Source organism: Camarhynchus parvulus, chromosome Z (assembly GCF_901933205.1).
Source record: "Camarhynchus parvulus chromosome Z, STF_HiC, whole genome shotgun sequence".
Taxonomy (NCBI): domain Eukaryota; kingdom Metazoa; phylum Chordata; class Aves; order Passeriformes; family Thraupidae; genus Camarhynchus; species Camarhynchus parvulus.
In genome coordinates, this window is record NC_044601.1 from 45,932,212 (window position 1) to 45,955,818 (window position 23,607).

Consider the following 23,607-nt stretch of genomic DNA (forward strand, 5'->3'; position numbering starts at 1 on the left):
TATGGATGATAAGCCCTGAAAATTTTCAAGCTCTTTGTGTTGCAAGTAGCTACATAACATGGCAATTATACTGAGGCTACCTGCAGAAGTTACACAATTTTAACAAGGTGCCTAAACGTTTCATTTGAAGTATTACGAAATAGCTTAATGAACCTAGACTGCTTCAAGTTGCATACAAAGGTAAAAGCATATCTGTCCCAGTTTTACACAGTTTCCAACTCATATTATAAAGTTAAATTATAAAGAAGAGCAATTATAAATTCTTCTTTATACACCCTATCTTGTAGACATATAAATGAGGGTTAGAAGTCACAACCAGTGGATACCACTGGGATAACTTGCTAAAATTGTAACCTAATTCCTGAAACTTTGAAAGTCAATACAAGCTTTACATAATCAGGAAAAAAATGAGAAATTACAATATTAAATTGGAATTTGTAAAATGTTTCCCCAAACATTTTTCACAATACCTACCAGTATTTGCCTACTTAGTAATATGTAAATATTGCTCTTATTAAGGCAGTTTAATAGAAATTTTGTATCTGTTATTTATAGTAGATTTCACTGCATGGAAATATAGTAGATTTCACTGCATGAGATTTTAGCCTACTTTCTTTTGTCTTAGTTCAATCTTGTGCCTCATCAATAGTAATGACTATGACTTAGTTTAAGAGGTGCTACATTACTAATGCTTTTGTCAGTATCGGTAACAGATCACCATGTTAATTTCTCTCATACTCCTGAACAAGAGAAGTCTGATTACTCCTGAAAAGGAGTAGTCTGATAGTTCTTTTTGCTCATTCATGAAATTGCACTAATGTCTGTGCACAGGTGTCTGTCTGTTGTATCATCTACCTATCTGCCAAATATTTTTCAAGAAAACACCTATTTTAATTAACTATACCCCATAAATCTGAGTTGGAAGCAATCCATGTAATTCCATATTTCACATTTATTTTTAAAGGGATAAATTTACTTGTAAATACCATTTGAAAGGTTTAACCTGTATTTAGGAATGTAAATTTAAAAACAAACCCTTTCTTTCTGTCAGAAGGCAAAACTGTTTCATGAGTATGAGATGCTCCAATTAAACAGCCCTGCCTAGATGGGTGAGGGCAGCTGGGGAGAGAGACCTTGGTCAAAGGCATTCTGCCAGGAAGCTATGCCTCTTGAAGCATCATGGCATGGATACAACAGACTTAACAGATACACAGCAGCAGCAACACGATCACCTAAGTCACTGTCACTTAGTAAATTCTTGAGATTAATCTGAACTGAGATTTGATAGCCTAAGACAAATTACACCTCTGGGCATCAGCATCTCTGAAACTGCCCATCATTCACACTGTCTGCTGTAAAGAATTCTCTTTTTTCCTCTCATAAATTACTTTAGGCTCCTGGAAGTCTAGCCACGTCAGAATAAAAATGCTGCATCTGCTACTTTACCTACAGACATAGCTGTTCTTGGTCGTGCAGGGGCTCATGTGCTGATAATTGAATAATGCTGCCAGAAGTATGCATTCTTATCTAATAATCCCTTTTTATATAATTAGGTTGACTTGAGACACATGCCTTCAAGCGACATGCCTTCCTTTTCTGTCATAATACTCATTCCTGTGTAACAGAAAGTACTTTGGGAAGTGCCCACTCCTGAGAAGTGTTATTAAAGTCTTATTCTCTGAAGCTGTATTTTCCAGAAGAGATTCAAATATATTATGTGCAATAATGTTTTAAAAACAGTTATATTGCCAAAGATATTTACCCACTAAAAATAGGTGAAACACTTCCATTTATGTCTACCTGCATCTTTTGAAGTTCTCAACTCAAACAGCAACAGTTCTTCCTGCTTCTTTTCTGTATCCTTTATGGCAGCAACAGACTCATGTTAACAAACACAGAAATTACCATAAGAAGTAGAACCAAGTACACCATACAAAACAGGCCATGACACCTGGCCTGCAGTTTAGGTATTGCAGACTCAAGTAATTCCAGGTTGGGGATTACTGTGTAAAGGCAGTGGGGCACTGGTAGGACAGAGGTAAACAGTGACAAGAACATGCTCTGCAAGGGGCTGTCACAGCCTGAGTTTGCTGTGGCATTCAAACTAGTCCATGCTCAAGAGTCTTCCAGAAACCTCTGAGTGCACAGCAAAGATTGGACAGTGAATTTCACCATGACAGCATCATCTAGACAATGCAGGCATAGGTTACAGACACCAGGAAAAGCTAACAATTTGTGCAAAAATCTTCCTTGTTGTTCTGCGGTAAGATAAACAGTATCTAAATATCTTCATCATCATGATGGCAATTCATTACTGTTTCAAAAAGAACCATTCTGGAAATGCAATTAAAAGCTTCAGATCTCACAACCTTTTTTCCTATTTTTATAAGCAATAAGAAATCTGTGTCAGTATTGACTACTGTTTCCACAATAAATTTAAATGCACAGGAATTATGAACAGAGAGAGGTGATTATAAACATACTCATCTATGTAAATCACAACTTATCTTCTATAACTCTCTGCATGCTGCTGGTTTTACACACATTTCAATGGATTATTTATTTAAATTATATTTATATATTTTTCAGTCATCAAATGTCACTATGCAGTTGTACACCACAGAGCAGTTTAACAAAACTGTAATCTATACTTACCACACTGTATTTCTCATATTGTGTCTCCAAAGCTGCATCATCATTTTTATAGCAGTCATTACAATGATGTTTTGATTTTTCCTCTCCATGATTAAGAAAAAATAAATAAAATTTAAAATTAATTTTCAGGAGTACCATAATAATATAGGTTAAAAAGATGCAATGGCAGGTCAACTAATCAAAAATATCTTGTATATGCAAAAGAGACCAAATTTAGGCAGCATACAGAAATGAAAGCCACCACTTTCAAAACTAGTAATTTCCCTTCCTGTGAAGGGAAATACAGATAATTACAAAAAAGTGAGTATCCAAATATGTTCTTTTTACAAAAATCTGAGTGTCCAAATATGTTCTTCTTCCAAATATGTTCTTTTCTTTCTTTCTCTTTTTAAATACAGATAATAACAAAAATCTGAATATCCAAACATGTTCTTTTTCTCATTCTCTCAGAAAAAAACAAAACCCACTCACATGCTATTTTCTGTAAATAAAAAAATAAAAAGCATTCAATAGTTAATGGAATTAAAAATACTTGTGTCAAACTATTGAATGTATAGTTTTTCCTTAAGACTACAGGGTAATCCTGTGATTTATATTACATACCAGCAACTTCAACAGTTTGAACAGGAAGTACAGAGTCTGTAGCACCATACGACTTCAACAGTTCTTTCATTTCTTCATCACAAGCTTGATTCAAAGCACTTTCTCCTGAACCATCCCTCTCATTGGGATTTGCTCCATGCTGCAGCAGAATCCTGGCTGCCTATTATGCATTTTTGTTATTTGAACAGTGGTAATTCTTGTTGTGGACTTACTATACAACTACATGCTTTATATCTAACATACATCACAAATAATACAGGTTCTCTAGATACTCTAGAGAGTATATAAGTAAATAAAATACTCTACAATCATTATACTGGCAATCCAAATTTAAAAATCCCAAATACTTGGCTATTGTCAACACAGATTTCTATCTTACATTTCTTACATTTTTCCATTAAAATACACAAATAACTCACAAATTTTCACAAAACACGTAATTTTTATAGTACTAATTTTTATGATTTTATGGTAATATAGAACAATTACAAAACACCATGTATCTAAATTAAGAGGAGCTGGTCAACTGCATTAAGACCAAAGTACAGAATAGAAGTGCATTTCTTCCTTTAAAATTGGTTTAGGTTTCATGCACTGATAATTTTTTTTCCTAATTCCAAAAAACATGAAGTTTGCTTAATGGCAGAATGTGGAAATCAGATTAGTGGCATCAGTGGAATCATCTACCCCCTAAATTCAAATCATATGAAAGTACTGATGAGGTCAAACCTTGGATGGTAAAAGAATTTTCATATGTATGACTTCTCAGCTTTAGCATTTCTTCTTATTTCTTACACTTAAGAGTGCAGTTAAGTAGGAAAATGCATCAGAACAAGAATTCTGACTCAAAGTTCAGAATGTTCTCTTGTTGGTTTACCCCCAAAATACTGAATAATACACTTATACCTGTGCAAGAATCCTACTGATAGTTTGGCTCCAAGCCTGTAAAATCATCCCCTTTGTTTTACCCTTGCTCACAGAAGAAGATAAATGTGATGAAACGTGAATTGTCCTGACAGAAATAGAAGAAGTATGTTTGAGCCAATTTGGCGTCACTTTTACACTTCAGTTCCCCAGAACTCACTCTGTCAAAAGAACATTTTATTTATTTCTGTGCAGGGCTGGGCAGCACAAGTCAAGAAGAATGTGAAGGTCCTTGAATGTGTCCAGAGGGCAACAAAGCTGGTGAAAGTGCCAAGAGATGTGTTCTGTGGTGAGCCGCTAAGGACTTTGGGCTTGTCCAGTTTGGACAAAAGGAGACTCAGTGACCTCACTGCTGTCTGCAGCTTCCTGAGCATGGAAGTACGGAGGGAGATACCCATCTTCTCCCCCTGGGATCCAGCAACAGATGAGTGGGAATGAGTCTAAGCTGTGCTAGAGGAGTTTGCCTGAGAGGTGGTCAATGTCCCAAGGCTGTCAATGTTTAAGGAACATTTGGACAATATTAATATTATTTAACTTCTGGTTGGCTCCAAAGGGATCAGGCAGCTGGACTAGATGATCACTGCAGGTTCATTCTAACCAAAACAGTCTGTTTTACAGAACCACAGAATGGTTTGGGTTGGAAGGAACCACTTCATAAAAAATTGTTTATTTTTAAACAACAAGACCAGAATCTTTTCTTTATAAAAATATTTTTTTTTACAATTAAGGTAGTGAGACACTGAAACACATTGCCTACAGAAGGTGTGATTACTCATCTCAAGAAATGTTTGAAGTTTGGTAGGACAGGGCTTTGGGCAAGCTAAGCTAGTGAAAAGAGGTCCCATCAATGACAGAGGCCGTTATGGCTACATGCTATTCTCCTCTCCTGCTCAAGCCACAGCCACCAGGGGCAGTGGTAATAGATGCATCCAGCCTACTCCACACTTTGGGGGGGAAAAAGGGCACTGTCAAGTGACCCAGGCATCTTATTGGTATGGAAATATGACTGTGAGTCAATCACCTTACTGCATAAATAGTGCCCAGCCCAGGGCCCCTTGAGCTTTCTCACACAGTAATGGGCTGCACACCAGGATCTCCCTTTGAGTAGGGACACATCTCAGCATTACTCCTTGAGGCACAGAAATTCTTGTCACAACAGATTCTCCGTAATTGATGCTAAACTTTGAAATCTTAGCTAAGTGATAGAAAGGATTGATTGTGAACATACAGTCCTCTAGACATAAACTGCTGACTGAGTCTGGAATGAAGTCTGGATCTAGCCATCTGAGAAGGAGTTTAGAAAGCAAGGGGGTCCTTTCTGAACATCATGACTCAACAGGAGGGTCCCTCCTTACAGTTGGGACCCTGCTCTCTATGCAGTAAACAATAGAATTGTGTTAAACAACTGTCCCATTTATCAGTGAACTTTGTTAACTCACTGTTTTATATCACTAAAGCATATCATTTGTTCTCTCTTAAGTGAGAAGTGCATCACTCCCATCTGCGGCAGCACTGAGCTATCAATAAAGAATGTTCAACTTTAATACTGTTTTTAAAAAGCCCAAGCCTGACAAAGAACCACAGGGAGTTTCTGAATTTTTATAATTTTTCTGTTGTATTAAAGAAGTCAACCAACTGTACAATTTCAACTGCTGCAACTGAAGAGTATTTTTCTCTGATTTTTATCACTTTAAAGAATACTGGTTTATTTCCTAAATGCAAACCTACACTAAAATTATGTTTGTAACTTTAATGAAATGTCGATTTTGCTTTGCTGACCCTCTGCTGGAAATTTGTGTTAGGAAATCCTATGTAAAAGAAAAATATACCTCCAAATAATTGCCCAAAACAGCATCGTGTATTGGTAAAACACCACAGAGACTTCTGCTGTTAACATCAGCACCTGCTTTCAGTAATTCTAAGATCACATCAGTAAATCCTCCATTAGAGGCTTCATGAATTGCTGTCCAACCTAATAAAAGCAAGATAACACTGTATGTATCTGATCTGGAAAGATCCACAAAGGTCACTACTTAGTAACTCTACATTTTGCTGCATTTAAGATAAATCTTACACAAATAATCATCAGGAAAAGCCAAGGTAAATGATTTTGTGTGCATTCAGTTTACTTCAAAGAAAAACTCATCCAATACTAAGCAGAAAAACACTGCTTTCTTTTCTACTGCAGTAGAAAAAGAATAGAAGAAACAAAATTGGAGTAGAAAAACTCTAAAAACTCAGGAGCACAGTATTAATAATCTGATTTCTAATATCAGTAGCATTTTATAATATCAAGTCTGCCAGACTTGATAGCATAGAATAGTATCCATTATGAGACTATGAAAACAGAAACATGCTATATATTTAGGTAGGAAAAAGGAAAACATAATCTTGTACTCTGGTTTTTTTCCTTATTTCTTAAAGAAATAAGACCTGTCTGAATGTGCTTCACACACGCATACACTGATGCACATACACTCCACCAAACTTAAAGTTCACTTCTGTACATATTTCTGAAAACATGCTCTTCAGCAGAGTAAAAAGACCCTTCTGAGAAACAGTTGGCATTACCTCCATACTGACACGAAAGTTATGTATGCATTCAGTGTGCTTGCACTTGCTTAATGACTTCCTTTCCTCCTCAAAATTTTAAGCCAAGAATCTGTAATTTTATTAAAATTATGCAAACAATATATACATGTCTATACTACAGATTATGTAAAATTTAGTATAAAACAAGCTCATAAGAGAGTAATTTTTAAACCTGCATAGTCCTGTTCATTGACAGAAATTCCAGATGATATTAGAGTCTTCACCAAAGACACATCTCCTCTCTTAGCAGCAATATGCAGCTGAGTTTCCCCTTTTCCATTTCTCCTAATTTTCATCTTTCTCCCAGCTCCTGTCTTACAGGTACCAGGTACAATTATAGCTGCTTCTCTGGTAGATTCTAAACAGATATTGGATGTTCATTAGAACTTTTTTCACAAAGAATGCTTAAGTATAAACAGAAAATTAAACTTCATCATTCGCTTGAATTACTGCAAATGTAAATACTCTTGCTTTAATTATTCAATAACATTAACCCACTATAACAAAAAGTTAAAAGGTACTGTGGTAGGTCCTGTACAACAGGTCAAATGACAAGCAGATCCTATACTTAAGAATTTCCAGTTAAAACCTAGATGATTCAGAAAGGGTACAACAAATTAGGAAGACACAAGAAAGGTAACAAGGCTGAAATTTTATACTGTATAGAGGTAGAGAATATGTTAGGTTTCTCCATGGACAGCTTTCAAGTTACCAGGCTGCTAAATATATAAACTACACACGTAAAGATATGTAAAAAACTATAAAAGTGGAGACTTTTTATTGCACCACTCCTTATCAGTTGCTAATTCTGTATCAGGGAAAATACAGGTGTGTGATTTTTATATATATATATATGTATGTATGTATATATTTATTTATTTATTTATATATATGTATACATTATACATATAGATATACATTATACATATATATACACACACGAAAGGTTTTTTTACAGCTATGTGAAAAACTTCTTAGATTTAATAGTAGATGTAATCTGCTTCTTAGGAAGTAGATTACAAGATTACAGTCTTTGAGTAATGTTTAGAGGCATAGACAAATCTATCATTTAAACCTGTGCACAACTGGACCCATAATTGCAAATAAACTTGATTTATTCCTTATTGGTTCACAAAGCAAACAACATTCACTTTAATGACATCATGTGGTCATCAGAGAGGTTCTAATTCTGAAGCTTCAGGTAACAATCTACCAAATTCTAAGACGTACAACAGAAAAAGTACTTATTATATATATCGAGTAAGGACAACCTCCTCTTCAAACTGGTACTAAAGAGACAGGACATATAAATCTTTCAAAGCTCTATCACCCGTGCTAAATTTTTTCAAACTCCTGTTCCTTTTATCATACTACCCAGATATTTTTTAAGAGTTTACCGTATTTTTTCTCCGATTTCTTGAAAATATGTAATTTATTCAAAGAACACAGAAGCTTAAGGTTTTCAGTGAGCATTCTGCACCTCTTATCCATGGTTTTTTTCTCCTTTTATACCTATGAACAATTAGTTGCTGCATCTTCCTCATATCATCAAACAAGCTCTTTTCTAAAGTATTTCCAGTCAGCATTATCCATTAGTATCAAACATCTTCTGTACCTGACACCTGCCTTTCTTCAGGCACCTCCCGCCTTCTAGAAAACTGGCTTTTCCAATGTTTCATTCAAAGTAAACTATGGAGCTTGTCATACAAGACTATTTGGAAGAACAAGAAAGACAGACTGAAGTGATAGTAGAGACAGACATACAGTGAGGATATACCCATCGTGGTTTTAAATGAGCTCACTGTAGGCTGTTCAAACCTCTGAGAAAGCATTCAGGCAACACTTTTTGCACTGACACTGCTTGGCCTACACTCTATTGGCAACAAGAAAAACCCAAGAGCTCCTTTTTTAAGTGAAAACTTGAGATTCTAGAGCACACAAAGGCCATCACATTATTAAAATACTCATCCAATCTAAGACCTACTTTACCATAAGATAATGTCTTTTGTCTAAAAGCTTCTGAACTCCCAAAGCAATCATCCACTTTCTGATTCTTCCTTTTTTTCCCTTTTGATTCATAGGAGAATGTCCTAGGGATTTTTTACAGACATTGAGGAAAAAAAAGGGCACACAACAGCCCATTAAGCTAATGAACCTTAGCAATATTGGCTGCAAGTGAACAGAAATAATTGCAAAGTTTTCCAGTTAAATTGTCATGCACAACAGTTTGCTTCACGGCTGTTAGGAAACATTTGCAAAAGCATGATGGGACATTGGTTTGTGAATTGCAAAATGCTGGTTCTCTGCGGGATGCATTGCCAGGCGGGTCACGAGAAGGAAAGATCCAGATCTTGGCAAATACAAAGTCCAATCAGCACAGTACAAAGATAAAATGAAGAGATTACTGTAACTAGCAATCAGGTTGGATTAGGCTGACATACCTCAGCAACTTCAAGGACATTGTCCTTCAATACCTCCACATGGGTCTATGAGCAATTATTTCCACAGGTTGAACTATAAGAAAAGAAGCAAGCTGTTTGTACCTTCCTTCTGTATAAGCAGAATGGAAATGTTGGAAGCCTAGTATGTGACTGACTGTAGATGAAAGTGACACTGTGTCAATTGTGAAGAAAATATTTTTATTCAATAATAGAATAATATAAGGAAGACCAGTGGGACATAGAAGCAATCAGATGGGAAAAAAAAGCCAGTTCATGACAAAAAGTGTAAGAGAGCAAAAAATCTGAAAACCCCACAACTAAGAAAACATCCCATTTTTCACTTTATTTCTACAGCAATCTGAATGCCATTGTCCTGGACTCCAAATTTATTATGGCCTTCAACTGTATCAAGGGCTATACTTTCTTACACCACCTCTGAAATGGCAACACTCTCCTGGTATGAAGAGAATAATTAAATTTATCAAATAAAATATTACCTGAAGAATCTCTTATGAGGAAAAAAGTAGCCTGGAACATGCTGTCCCAGAGAAGACCAAAATATAAGACCCATATTTGAAACAAATCTTTCTAAAATCATAATGGCACAAACAGAAGGCAAAAAAGGTTTTAAGACAGAAGGGATCCTATCAGAACTACAGGTTCTGGTTTTAGTAAGTCTTGAGTACCATGGTTCTCTCATTCTAGAAAGAACCAAAGCACACAACGTGTGCCAGCTTTATCAAAAAATCTGTAAGTGAAAATATTTAGAGGTTAAGATGAGCTGGAGCAGGGCTCTAATGTGATCATAAGGCTACAAGATAAACGCAAATCTTAGACATGGTATGAAAATGCTAAACAAAAAACTGCATGTGCAGGCAGAAGAAAACAGACCTACCAGAGGATGCTAGATCCTTATTCTCATGGAAGTAGGTTTCTATCCATACTATAGCTAACCCATAGGTACCAGTACAATCAGAGTCTATGCAGATTTGTGCCTGATGAGGCCATATTCTGTATGTTATCATACTCTATAAAATATAAGTTGATCTTTGTGTGCCAAATATATGAAGAGGCCTGTTCTTTCATCTGTGACACGTAAAACAGTTAACTAAAGACCAATCAAATGTTATTTTAAACTGCTGTTTATGTAACATACTTAAATAAAGATAAGCTAAAGTTCTCACTTATGATCCTGCATCCCATCAATGACAATGCTGAAAGACTGATGAACGTAACATAAACAAAATGTGCATTCTGTAAAATGGAGCGCAGATATTTCTGGAACAATTTAGCTATTTACTAGAGTATTTGCTCAACATGATAAGTATTTCTTGTCACACTTTCCCTCATACATTTCAAAAAGCCTTCCTTGCTTACATTTGGAAAAAAAACTCCACTGGTTTATAAAGTATTAACTTTTCACCTGACTTCTTAGATGCTTTCTGTTTTGATGCTTGACTCAATTGTGATTGATTAGATGAAAGCTTCTTATTGGTGCTACTGGAATATGAGGCTGCCTTTGCTTTTTGGCTTGTCTCCTGAGGATTTGCACATGCTGGTTCTGACTCCTTTGTCTGTAAGGAAATCTATCAAAACAAAGGCAAAGAGAGTTTTAAACTCAGGGCTGATCCATTAGTTTTATTTCCATTAACATCAGATTATACTTGATTTGTCAAGTTTTACAAAAAATTATTCTGAAGGTGTTCTCATATCTGTATTTAGACTCCTGTCACTCAAATTACCACTGTTACTCTGCATGAGACTGTGTTGATCCCTGTCACATCCTGCTGTAACTTTAAAACAGATACATTGTGAGAGGAAGTCAAAGCAAATCAGTATTGACTGAGAATCAAGTGCTCTTAGACAGTTTTGAGAAATGGATTTGTAAAGGATTCTCAAAATCGGACTGAAAGCTCACACAGTCTTGTACACCTGTATGCAAACTCTGAGATAAGGTGTGCTGACTTAGAAAGGCCATGAAATAGAGATGACATTGTTGAGAGAGATTGAACTAGAAACAAGTTTCAAACGATGGCCTTGCAAAAAGACGAGATATTTTGGAGAATTAGAACTGTGAAAGATGCATTGTAGCAAGAACATGTGAGGTAAAATAACAGGTGATTGATGTTAGAAGTATTTAGCAGCATTGTACGGCAAAAGCCAATATGGTGAAAAGCATTTACAAGGTATTGTAACCAGGAAACAAGTTCGTTTCTAACAGAATGGCGTAGAGTCTTACATCTCTTGTCTCACCCTTCTATGAGATTGATAATGGAATTAAATCTTTTAAAACTTCTCTCAGTTGCCCTGTCTCTGTAGAGCTAGGATTTTCCACAAAAGTCTGAGAATGTTGTGCACACACTTTGTCTCCAGAAACAATGGATGTGAGATAACACAAATCAGTGATCTCCTCCCTTTTACAAAGAAGTTGCTGAGTTTCCACCAGTGCTGCCCTTTTACTCTGCAAATGAATTTTCACTGTACCATTGCTGAATTACATTCCTGTTTCAATACCACCTGACAGCTCACTTTCTCTACAACATTAAGCGGGAGGCAACAATTATGAACAGACACAGAATAGTCTGCCCCATTTCATTAGGTCCGTCATGAGGAAAATATGCTTTCTTTAAAGCTCCTTGGATTGTACAGGGAACTATACTTGAGGTCCATATGACATGAGATAGTATTTCTGAATAGTCTTACTCTTTGTTGTAGCCTCTGCGATAAGAATACCCTTTTTTTATCTTGTTGTCCTATTTTTTAAATTTTCTGCCTTCAGAGAAAAGTTCCTAAGAGCTTTATTACTGTGTTTTCCACCGAATTTGTTTTTCTGCTTTGTTCATGTTTAGCAAAATTTCCTTTGATGCTCCAGTATTATCATGTTGAGGTACACTTGCATTTGATTCTATCTCCAAAACAGGTCATATCACTAACTTCATTTTCTGATGAATTGCTTTATTATATACTAAAAGAAAACTGTGATGCTATGAAATTAACTGATTTCCTCTGTGCTGCTTTTTTGAAGTACCAAGAATTTGAGGAACTAAGAAACGTGTATAATAACATAAAACTTCATGGGCAAAATAAAACAATAAATATTACTGAAATGCTTTAAACTCGTATTTATTTTTGAAAATTGCATGAGTTTGAATTAATGATCTGCTTCTAAAACTGCCTTGCTTTTGTGGCCATAAACCAGAGCTCTAGTTTCATATTTCTGACAAGGCTGTCTGCAATCATCCCAGGAAATTATAAAGAAGGGTAAATAAAACATCAAAACCTCACAGAATTAACTCATGGTAATCACAAAACCCATCTGGTCCAAAGGTCAGTGACTATCTCGCATTATCCTTCTGATTACTTTATACTGGACAGAGAACCAGAACACACACTGCAACATCTGACACAACTACTGAAATTATCAGTTACAAATCTGTAGTAATAGGTTTACATAATCAAACGTCTACAGCACCATCTTTATCAATCATTTAATGTTTTAAAGCATAATGTAAGACTATACACCATGGATGCTGTTACACTGTAACATTTCAAAGGATGCACAGACTGTACAACTGTGAGTAACAAGGACAGTTATCATCACCATAAAACTTCAAAAGCTGCAAAAGACGTATCTATGCACACTACATCCTACATTTCAGATATTATCTGTTATCATTGTTGAAAGGAAAAAAACAGAGAGAGAAAATGCAGCTCTTAATGCTAAAAGCTGTTGCACTATATGCAAACATCGACCCAAATCACTGATCACAGTCTTGTCTTCAAATGAAGCACCAGTTCCCTCATCCTGCTGAGATCTCACAGCATAACTGTGCAACTCCTATGCAAGACAGTGTATTCCCAACTCTCTTCTCTCAAAACCCAGCACAATTTACTCTACACCGAGGCAAGACGTACTTATCCTACTGCTACAAGCCAGGCAAAAAATGGCAGTTTCAGTAAGGTTTCTGCAAGTACAAACAGGCACTGATGTACCACACTTCCTGTAATTAGCTCTGTAGCACTTGAAAAAACAGCAAGAACCACCATCCATGAGACACCTGCCTCTGTTTTGCATCATCATGAGGCTGTACCTTACCCCAAGTACTAGTAAGGATGAACCTAGCATTGCATGTCACTCAGTCCCTGCTGGACATATCTAGTACATTGTGTGCTGGAATTGAAACATACTTCAGAAACAGTCATCTGCTTTAGTTTCTCAAAGACTGTCAGCAAACTCCTAACAATTTATGATCAAATCAGATTTCTTTGTAAAGATATACCTGGTGCTGGTTTGTATCTTCTACACACTGAGTATTTAACATGTTCTTTGAATCATCTCCACCTGAAATGAAAACGAAAGACAGAAAGAAACCAGAACTGAAGAGATCATAATTTACATATACACTGTCTTATGTCTACAGCATTGCACGTAACATTACTTACAATATTTAGCTTTCAAGAAAAATTATCAAGCCCATAAGGGTTTTATTGGAATCTAAAACATATCAAGATATAAAATACTTATCAAAGTTTGGAGTCTAATATTTGTTGCAAATAGCATCTTGCTCAAATCACGTTTCAAGTTTTCTTGATGGTTAGTGTCCTGAGCAATTCTTTTTGAAACTTAGCATAACCCCTGGCTCCTCTCTGTAAGACTTCAAATGTGCTTCAGGAGACCCAAAGAATCTCAGAGCAGATGGCTGAGAGCCCTCACTAGCACCCCATCTATCTAATCTTCATGTCACCTGATAGCTTCTCAGGGGGAAGCCTGATATTATCTCAGTCTCTCTTCAAGTCTAGTTTTGAGCTCTATCAATGAGCCCTGCTAACTTATGAGCAAAGACCTTCCTCCTTCTCTGAGAAAGGCGAATGCCATCTGACACCAGAAGGCCTGGGGATATCCAGACTGTCCCTTTACTGAAAAACCCAGAATTGTGGCAATGACATTAGCTACAGAGTCATGCATTAACAGACGGGGTTTGTCTGCTTCCAATGTCCCTGCTCACAACTGAAAGGAGAGAGGAAAAAATTGCCTGTCTGAAGTCTCTTGATTATCCCTGGACTACATGTTAAAGCCTTATTGCCATCCATGTGGAAAAGTAGTAATGGATAAGTCTGAGGGATTTGGACTCCTTTTGACTTACACATATTACAGCCCACACAATCCCATGGGTGTCCATGGTCTTAATCCTAGCTGTAATCAAGGTTTACCTTGTACCTGCTTCTGATCAAACAGCCTCCTCCAAAATTTCTTCACAATTTCACAAGTTCCCAAGACTGTACAAGACCCAACTCCCTCCTTAGCCAATCACTAGCTCTAATCCAGCTTTTTCCTTACAACCTCACTAGCTGTTACCTACAGTAATATTTTCCTGTGCCCAGCCCTATCAGTAATTAAGGCTTGGCAACCCCTAAGTTCTAGATCTAATAGTAGTTTCCCATTTTTTCTCTTATGGATCCTTCAAAATTCAGACTTCATGCCATTTTAAAACATAATTTTATCTCTATCTCTAAACCATATCTCATCCATCAGCAAGTCAAGCAATGCTGTATCTTCCATTTAGATAGATAACTATTGTGTTCCACATCCTCATTTCAATTTTAAAGGTAACTCCAGCCCAAGAAAGAGCTCGACACTTACACTTTGTCAATGTACAGCAACTGTGGAGGGTAGGGAGTGCTCACTGTTAATGCAAGGCATCAGACAATGACAGCCATTGAGGTACTAGCAGTAATTAAGGAAATATAATCCAACAGATGTTCTAAATTTCTCCATTTAGCAGTGATGCTATGTCAGAGTAATTCTTTCCTACCTGCTACTGAGTATCTTCTGGATTTTGCCACATAACTTTCAAGAAGTTTCATCATAGATGGGTCAGAAGCTTCTTCTAATGCACACTTTCCCATCTGATTTTTTAATAAGGGATCAGCTCCATACCAAAGTAGTAAGTTTGCCACCTAGAAAAATAAGTTTTTCAGATAATTTCCTTTTCTGATAGTATTTTTCAGAATCCTTATACAGGCTTCTCTCTCTCATACTTGATGACACGAGCAACTAAAATCAAATCTCTCTTTATTTTAGTTCATACACACCAAGCATTGCCCTATATGCATCATTATCCTATAGTTCTATTATTTTTATGAATTGTTCCAGTTATTTTTACAATTGCTCCATTGTACCTGACACCACTAAAACAAGGTCTCTCAAAATACAGGGAAGGATTCATCCTCCCACAGCTCTTAATTGGCAGAAAATAACAGGTGATTTTAGGGTTTGAGTCAGCTTATCCATCTATGGTATCCACTTTAGGACAAAATAAACTGCGCTCTAGATGTGTCTATTGTGACTCCTGTGACTGCAAGGGAAGTTTTGACTATTTGACTATCAGCTATTTCTGATGTGCAATATCTGCTCAAATGAAACACACTGAGATGGTCTTGCTAACAACATTATGATTTTTGTACAAATATAAAGCCTGAATCTATTGTTACTCAAGAAATTACCACTAGCAAAATCTTCCATCAACCTTTGCAAAATATTTTTTTAAGACATGGGAAATTTACAGGCTGATTATTTCATTTCTATGGGTAACTGCAATCTTATTTCGATTTTACTTGTACCTCCATATTTATTTCTTCAGCATCAGTTATCATTTCAGACTGAATTTGACCCACATCCCTCACCTCTCTGTTCAAGCCCCTCATTACTTCTAACCAGATTGCTAATGAGAAAATTGTTAATGAAGTTTTCCTAACTCATACATTCTCCTAACCAGAGAGGAAAATAAAAGGGTTCAGCTGGCAGCAAAAGCCCTTTTTGGTTTCACAAGTTGTCCCAAGTCTTTACACCTTTTCAACCAGTAGCACTGAGAACTCTTCTTCCATAACAGGATCATTGAGAGCATCACCACATGGGTGCTCTCCCCTTTAACGTGACCACTACAAAATCTTTTCTATGCTTTCCATTTTTTCTGAAATAAATTGATTTTGCATTTTGCAAGTACAGAAAATTATAAAGTAGTCAAAAGTTGCGTTTCCAATCCACAATAATAAATTCACACAGAAAAGGTAGCTTTGAAAAACACAGTTACAAATACCATGTTACTGAAAGTCATATTACTAAATCACTATCACTATTTTGTTGCTCGTCAAAAAACAACAAAATAAAACATGACAGACCACTACAATAAGACAATTTTACTGCTACTGAGTAAACAGAGCACCACCATGTAGTACCATTATTTCTGGATATACTGCTTGCATAACTTTAACTCAGCTCTGGGCTGAATGATCTTGGTGTGCCTCAAGTGATGCAGTTGAGATCAGTGTTCTTCCAGTATCACTCAAGTTGCTGACCCGTAAGTATTACCTGCAGAGATGCAGAGCCCTTCATCCACAACCATGAGTATCTTAACGTTATAGTCACAAAACTCAGAAATATTTCATGAACCTGGAACAGTCTGTGATGCACAAGCTACAATTTATTCTTGGGGCCCTCAAGTCTCAGAAAAAATTATTAACCAGAAGTCCACCTTTCCCCTTTGCTCCAGAGAGACTTTTCCAGGAGAAACAAAGTAAGTCTCATCTCAGTTGTGAAAAAAACCAATGTTCAGGAACAAAACTTATTAGCCACTCCCCAAAAAACCTTCTAAAATCTGGAAATCAGGAAGAATTAGGCAGCATATAGCAGGTCTATAGAAAAAAACTGCCAGCAGATAAAAGGGACACACAGAACTCCTACACAAATTTGGGCTACCCTAGGAACATGTACAGTCAGGTGGAGGTGACCACTACCAGACTGAAAGAGAATCTGCAATTCAGACACAAGCTTATGAAAACATTGCATTTGGCAAGAAATTTTACCATTAAATCAAACTGACCATTCAGTTAGTGTTCAGTTTAAGACCCTACAAAATACAAGGCTGTCTTCATAATCCTCCATGTTCTGTGTTAACATGTGGGTGTGCATGACTGTTATGACCTGCCATCTATCCATGACTCCTATCCTAAATCATGAAAAAAATGTCATGAATAATCCAGAAGACTGCTCAAATCAGAAGTTACTCTGCAGGGAGACTACAAAATCAGTGAATAAAGTAGTATTAAGCAGTAGCAATCCACTCCTCAGTAGTACAACCATTCTATGAAACAGTTAGAAAAAATTTCTCCTTTTGGACAAATCTTGTTAAGCATGGAGCAGTTTGAATAGAAACCAGGCAGAGATGACTTGCAAGCTCCTGAATTTACCTATAATCTAAAAGGACCAGCCCTGTAAAAAAACCTGTGACCTTCTGGACTCAAAAACAATAACTTCTCTTCCTAAATCACACTTTGTGTTCAATTCAGATATACCTCATAATGGCCTTCCTTAACTGCATCTTGCAAGGGTGTTATTTGGTCCTTTTGTGTAGCATTAACATCAGCTCCTGCTTTCAAAAGCAGATTTGCTATCCCATAAAAGCCTTCCACACTTGCTATATGTAGCGCAGTCAAGCCTACAAAAAAAACATGTATATCACATTCGGTTGAAAAAAATTCTAGAAATTTATGTCAGTTTTAGGTTCTCTCTGATGAAGACTTCACAGAGTATACTGAAATGGTAAAAACTGATGCGTAAGATGTATGAAGAAATATTTATGAGAACGTCACAAGGGTTGGGAGATCTCATGCTTTTGGCAAAATTGGCACCTGCTGAGGAAGTAGATGCTGTGGTAACAACATTAGGTTTAGATTTGATAGTTCTGTTATGAAAGGAGAGAACAGAAATTATTAATCCCATATTTTAGTAACTTCTCCTGGATAAAACATATATGCTATTTTAAGGACAAGGCAATTTTTCACTGCACTCTTTTATTTACATGGCTATGCTGAAGAGGGTAAGTAAGAAACAAGTGACAAAATAAAGACATTAAGTATTTACTACCAAACAAAAATGTTTGTAAGGCCATCCAAGAATTGTTTGAGTGTCCAAATAAATGAAAAATCCCTAGTAAAATTGTGTATTCATGCCCAGGTATACAGAAAAAACCCAAGATATCACATGAATTCTACTCTATGAAGGAGCTGTTCAGGAAAAATATGGAATGCAAGTCTTTGAACTGGATTTAGCATAACTATGCATCAAGTCCTTAAACATGCAGCGTGAGAGACATAAGGGAAACACAGAGAGGATTTCCCACTTCCTAATTTCCAGCTCTGAAACTAACAGGCCCTCCAGAAGATCACTTTGATGGATAGTCTTGATCTTCAACAATTTTCCATTATTAGAAGTTTGTTAGGGCCTAATTCACATACTAAATATGTGTATTAATAAAGCTTAGTAAGATTGTTTCAGTCCCATTAAGCAAAATTATCTTAATTTCACTAGAGAGAAACTCTCAAGGCTCTTTAACATACAACCCAACCCTGAATATTGTATATTCCTAGTAACCAGGTTTGTTATGTAATCTATTAAAGAGATAATAAAAAATTGCATTTAGGGGAATGTACTAATTTCACTCTCAATAAAAGGTATACTCTACCTGATCTAGTAATAAGACCTGGAAAAACTGAAATTGCCACACATTCAATTAATAATCACTAGAGATTAGCAACATGAGTCTGCAAGGACACTGTGCATGCTCCAAATCAAGAAGAAACACAAGTTTTAGTGTAACTGCTTCTCAGATCCCACAGGACACTGTGAGTCAAGACTCAGAGTACAAGACAGTATCTTTAATATGCTGGCCATATCATACATGCTGATGTCCAGGAAATAAAAAGGAGAAAAAAAAAACCCCAAACAAAACAAATAACAGAAGATGCGAAAAACTCAGTAAGGTACTGAAGCAGAGTACCATAGCATAGGAATAAGTAAATAATACTAGGCTAAGATACGGATAATCACTGGGGGGAAGCTTTAAGAAGGAGAACAGACACAGAGGCAGAATATAATATTCAGAACAATGACCCAAAGAAACCAAGATGAAAGTGCATGCCAAAATGACACAAGTCTGTTAAGTCTTTCTGATTACACCTGCCTCACTGAAAATAAAAGAAGCAAAAGAAGCAGGGCCAGGTCAACCTCTTATCTCTTCAAGGAGTACAACTAAAAGATATCTTGTACAGCTCTGCTCCTTTTGCACCAAAAGAACCAGCAGCCACAATCTGGGGGATGAAAAGATGGTGGCCTAGCAAAATACGAAAAGGCAGAAAAAGCAAGCAGTTGTGACCCCAAAATCTAGAACCATTGCACTTTAGTACACTTGCCTACTGTGGCTGCAGCTGAACCCACACTATCAGCACTTCTCAGCTGTCAACACTCCTGCCTCCAGCACATGTTAGTACATATTACAAGTCACTCTGTTAGCTCAAATGTCTCTGCTGTAGAAGTCTGAGATTTGCTGCTGACCCAATCTATCTCTCAATATATTCCAGAAGACATAGAATTTCAATCTAAATTCTGGTCCATTATACACCTGCATTATGCAATAGCCTATAACAGCAGAATGTGGTTTTTTTCTTTCCCACAGGACAGTTGTGAAATCCTAGCTGCTAACACAATATGGAAAGACTGTAAGAATGACATTTTCTAGCAGAAGATCCAGCTGTCTGAAACTTTTTTTTTCTTTGTTATGGAAATTTTTCAGAGACTAATGGATGAGACAGAGAAATGCAGATTAGGAAGAGTCGTATATTTGAAACAACCATGTAATAATTAAGGCATAGTGAAGTCTTTGACACAGAGTAACACCCACAAAACTGGATAAGGCCAATTGCTTTAATCAAAACATTAACAGATGGTTGTGCTTTGTCAAGATTTTTTCCCTGCCCAAGACAAAGAAAAAATGGAAAACACCAAGTAATCACAACTTTAAAAATTCAAAGCCGTGCTCAACTTCTCTCAAGATGTAAAGGGTGAAATCAAAGTTCCTGGAAAAATTTAACAGGAAAAATTATATACTGACATCTCAAGTTGGCCCCTGGAATGGACAAAAAATACCGCCCAACTTTAAGACCTATGAAAGTGATTATTTAGTGAACTGTATTTAATGACCGTTTTGTGATAAGCATGCATGGAATCATGGCATGTACGTAAACCTAATTGCATCACTTTGTAACTTTTTCAAGTGCTTAACTTCTCCCTCAAAATTTTCTTTTCTTGTATACTTTTATAACTAGATCTATATGTTTTCCTATGAACAAGTACTAAGTTAAACCAATACAAATTTAATAATCAGTTGACCAGTTACAAATTTACAGTCTCGTCCACTGCACAAACTCATAATATATGCTTTTATTAGTTATAGGCAGGTATTTGTACTGAAAATAGTATTTTAGTACAATTGCAACTTACCAGCATAATCCTGAGCATTTACATTTCCACCGGCTTTTATTATCCTACGTACGAGGTTTATGTCTTGGTGAATAACAGCTCTATGTAGTAAGTTCTCACCATACGCATTCCTCCTGTGGATCGTGGAAAGTGAAAGCGGCCGAGCCGGATTTACGGAATTCCTAACAAAGGCTTCTCGTTCTGAAAAATAATGTAGAAGATCTGTTGCACAGAGAAGTATCTTTTCTCTCTTATCTTGGCTTCACTTTATATCAAAGTTAGTAAATAAGCTTCCTGAAGAAACAAATGTTCAATCAATCTAGTAAAAAGGAAAACCTCAAAAAAAATCACAAATTGAATAACAAGGCCATTTAAAAAAAGATCTCATAGTGAATTTCATAACAAAACTCCAACTGAAATTAAACACACAGAAATAAGAGTATGTAGAAATGTTTTAACTTCAGACTTTTTCTTTTCTAATGACACTTCCCAATGGATAATAAAATCACTATTTTGCACTCAAATCATAATAAGGTGACCATTTCAATAACTAGGAAGTTATTAAATAATTTAAGTTTTCTTAAAAGTAAAATTTATGCACCATTCTTTCTTTTTTACTCTTCTATCTTTTAAAGCCTCTGCTTCATGAGAAAGGATTGATAGGATTGATATTAGCTCCCTCAGGTTATCTTTTCTCATTACTTCACAACCAGTTCAGTCATTTCTGCAATGAATGAAAGGCGAATATGAAGTCTAAATGTAAAAAGTAAAATTTAGAAGAGACTGCTTTTAATGTTTAGTTTAGTATTTAACAAACCAAACACTATATCCCATTATGCAGTCATCACACTTTTCAGCTTGGCTTAAATTATTTCCAATACACAGATGAGCTGCTCTGTACTTCACCAGCACTGCTATTCCAACACCCCTTAAACTGTAGGGAAGAGTATCCTGGCTACTGCCTCTGATGAAAAACAAGGAGGGAAGAAAGAAGGGAAGAAAGACCAGGAGAATCATTTGAAGATAAACATAGTGCAGGCCTAGACCATTAATTCATCTACTTATAAAAACTCCTAGGACTATACACATTGCTCCTCTCCACAGCTGTATCAGGTGTGCCTCACAGGACCTCCACCCAGGTGCCAGTGATGCCTTAAAGAACCTAGAAATGAAAAAAACCACACTTTCAAGGCAATATTAGTATAGGAGATAATATAAAGGCTGGTCTTTATTGGAGGCCTCCAGGGGCAGATATGGAAAATCCACATCCCCACATGGGGTGAATACAGTTTTATAAGTTTAGCAAATTAACATAACTGACAAAAATCCTCAATTAGAGACATAAGTGGTGAGGTAATTCCTGCCCAGTTCAACCCTTTTCTGAAGTCTCCCACCTCAGACAGGAACTAAATTTTGTTTATGAAAATGTGTCTTAAAGAACTGGTTTCAACCTTGGCTCCCAGGAATAACCAAGATAGGATAGGGGCCTTAGACCCCCAGCCTAGAACCTTTGGAATGTATTTTGTCTTTCTGCCTATCACAGTAGGGAAAAGGTAGGGAAAAATAGTAGGACTAACTACAAATACAATAATGGGCTACAATGCTACATATATATGTGTAAAGAATATAGAGAATACATAAAAGCAAAAAAGGCAGAAATCAATTTGGTATCACCAGAAATAGACCTTAAAACCCATAGTTCTTCTAGAGATGTAACTCACAAAGCCTGATGTTTTGTGCACTGTGATACACTGTGAGCTTGGACTAATTCCAAACATTCTTAAATTCTTGACTCTGAGTAGATTTTTAGAATCTAATAGATAGGGGTTTCCCTCAGCTGAGAACACAGTCCCTCTCTGCTGTCCAGCTTTGTAAGACGTCAATTGTTTAAGACAAGCAGTCACTAGTCAAAGCTGGTCTAAACCAGCCAAACAGTTCAGGAGGGATTAACTGCACAGACATAAACAGAATCATGTGCAGTTTTATGTTACATTTTACCTCATTAAAATCTTCCTTGAAGGGATCTATATCCCACTACTTCCACTTGCCTTCCCTAGAGCTTTCCATGCGCTTGACCTTGTGAAAAACAAGTGACAGACGCAGACCCAACCCAAAATTTATTATGGGGCAGTTTTTAGAGTGAATTATCAAACTAAGATAACTCATGGGCTCTTAAAAAGTCTGATGTGAAAGGGAGGTAAGCTTGCTAAATTGGTTTACCATGAAGTTACCTCTATAGACAGTGCAACTCTTTCGGCAGAAACCATGCTAAAGAATCAGTAACTTGTTTATTGAATGGAAAATAGCAAGCTGATTTGAAATAGATGAGTAGTTAGTCATTCAACTTTAAATCTCATCAAAATGGTGCTTCCACTGTGAATAATTAAAATCCTGCAACGGAGAATTAAATCCTGTTAACTGGAAGGGGACTTCTTCATGTTTTTTAAGATCTGTAACATAGCTGTTGCAATTCAAATACTTACACATTTTGTAAGATGTTTAAATGATTGTAAGTAAATGGGAAAACCTGATTTGAGTGGACTTAAAAAAAAAATCAAAAAGTCCAACAGGTAAGACCTAATCTTAAAGGTGTTTCCTCTTGATTGAGGAAATTCTTTATTGTCCCACAAAATTCCTCTGCAAGGCCAAGAACTTCTCTGCATGGACCTTCAAAGGATGAAAAACAGCAATCTGTCTCTCTAACAAAGAATATTCCACATAAAAATACTTCAAAAGAGAAAAGAGAGTGCTCTGTGGTAGTAAAGGCCCTCTAATCCTGTAGACAGGGTAACAACAGCAGGCATTCAAAATAGAATAAACCATTCTGCATAGGTAAATTCTTGGGGATGGCACTGCTCTGACTATGATTTTGCACACAACACTACATGGCAGAAGGATAAACAAATGGAGCTCAGGATCTACATTTTCACTCTGCACAAAAACAATTCTCTTTTCCTTTTCAGTACACACTGTATTTTTTCACATAAAACACTAATAAAAATTGCATTCTGCAAAACATCTCATGATTCTTATGCAAACAAGGTAATCTGTTAGGTTGCTAATATAAGGGTTTACAGA

At 36.4% G+C, this 23,607-nt stretch overlaps 1 protein-coding gene across 1 annotated transcript in view; it reads right to left on the bottom strand.

The window, feature by feature from the left end:
* The window catches only part of ANKRD31 (ankyrin repeat domain 31), a 64,991-nt gene that overhangs the window by 23,017 nt on the left and 18,367 nt on the right, over positions 1-23,607 (bottom strand). Inside the window, 11 exon segments of the mRNA XM_030968680.1 lie at positions 1,801-1,879; positions 2,656-2,738; positions 3,259-3,418; positions 6,012-6,154; positions 6,947-7,132; positions 8,819-8,827; positions 10,639-10,801; positions 13,496-13,557; positions 15,029-15,173; positions 17,568-17,710; positions 20,551-20,730. Coding sequence (XP_030824540.1) covers positions 1,801-1,879; positions 2,656-2,738; positions 3,259-3,418; positions 6,012-6,154; positions 6,947-7,132; positions 8,819-8,827; positions 10,639-10,801; positions 13,496-13,557; positions 15,029-15,173; positions 17,568-17,710; positions 20,551-20,730 — 1,353 coding nt within the window.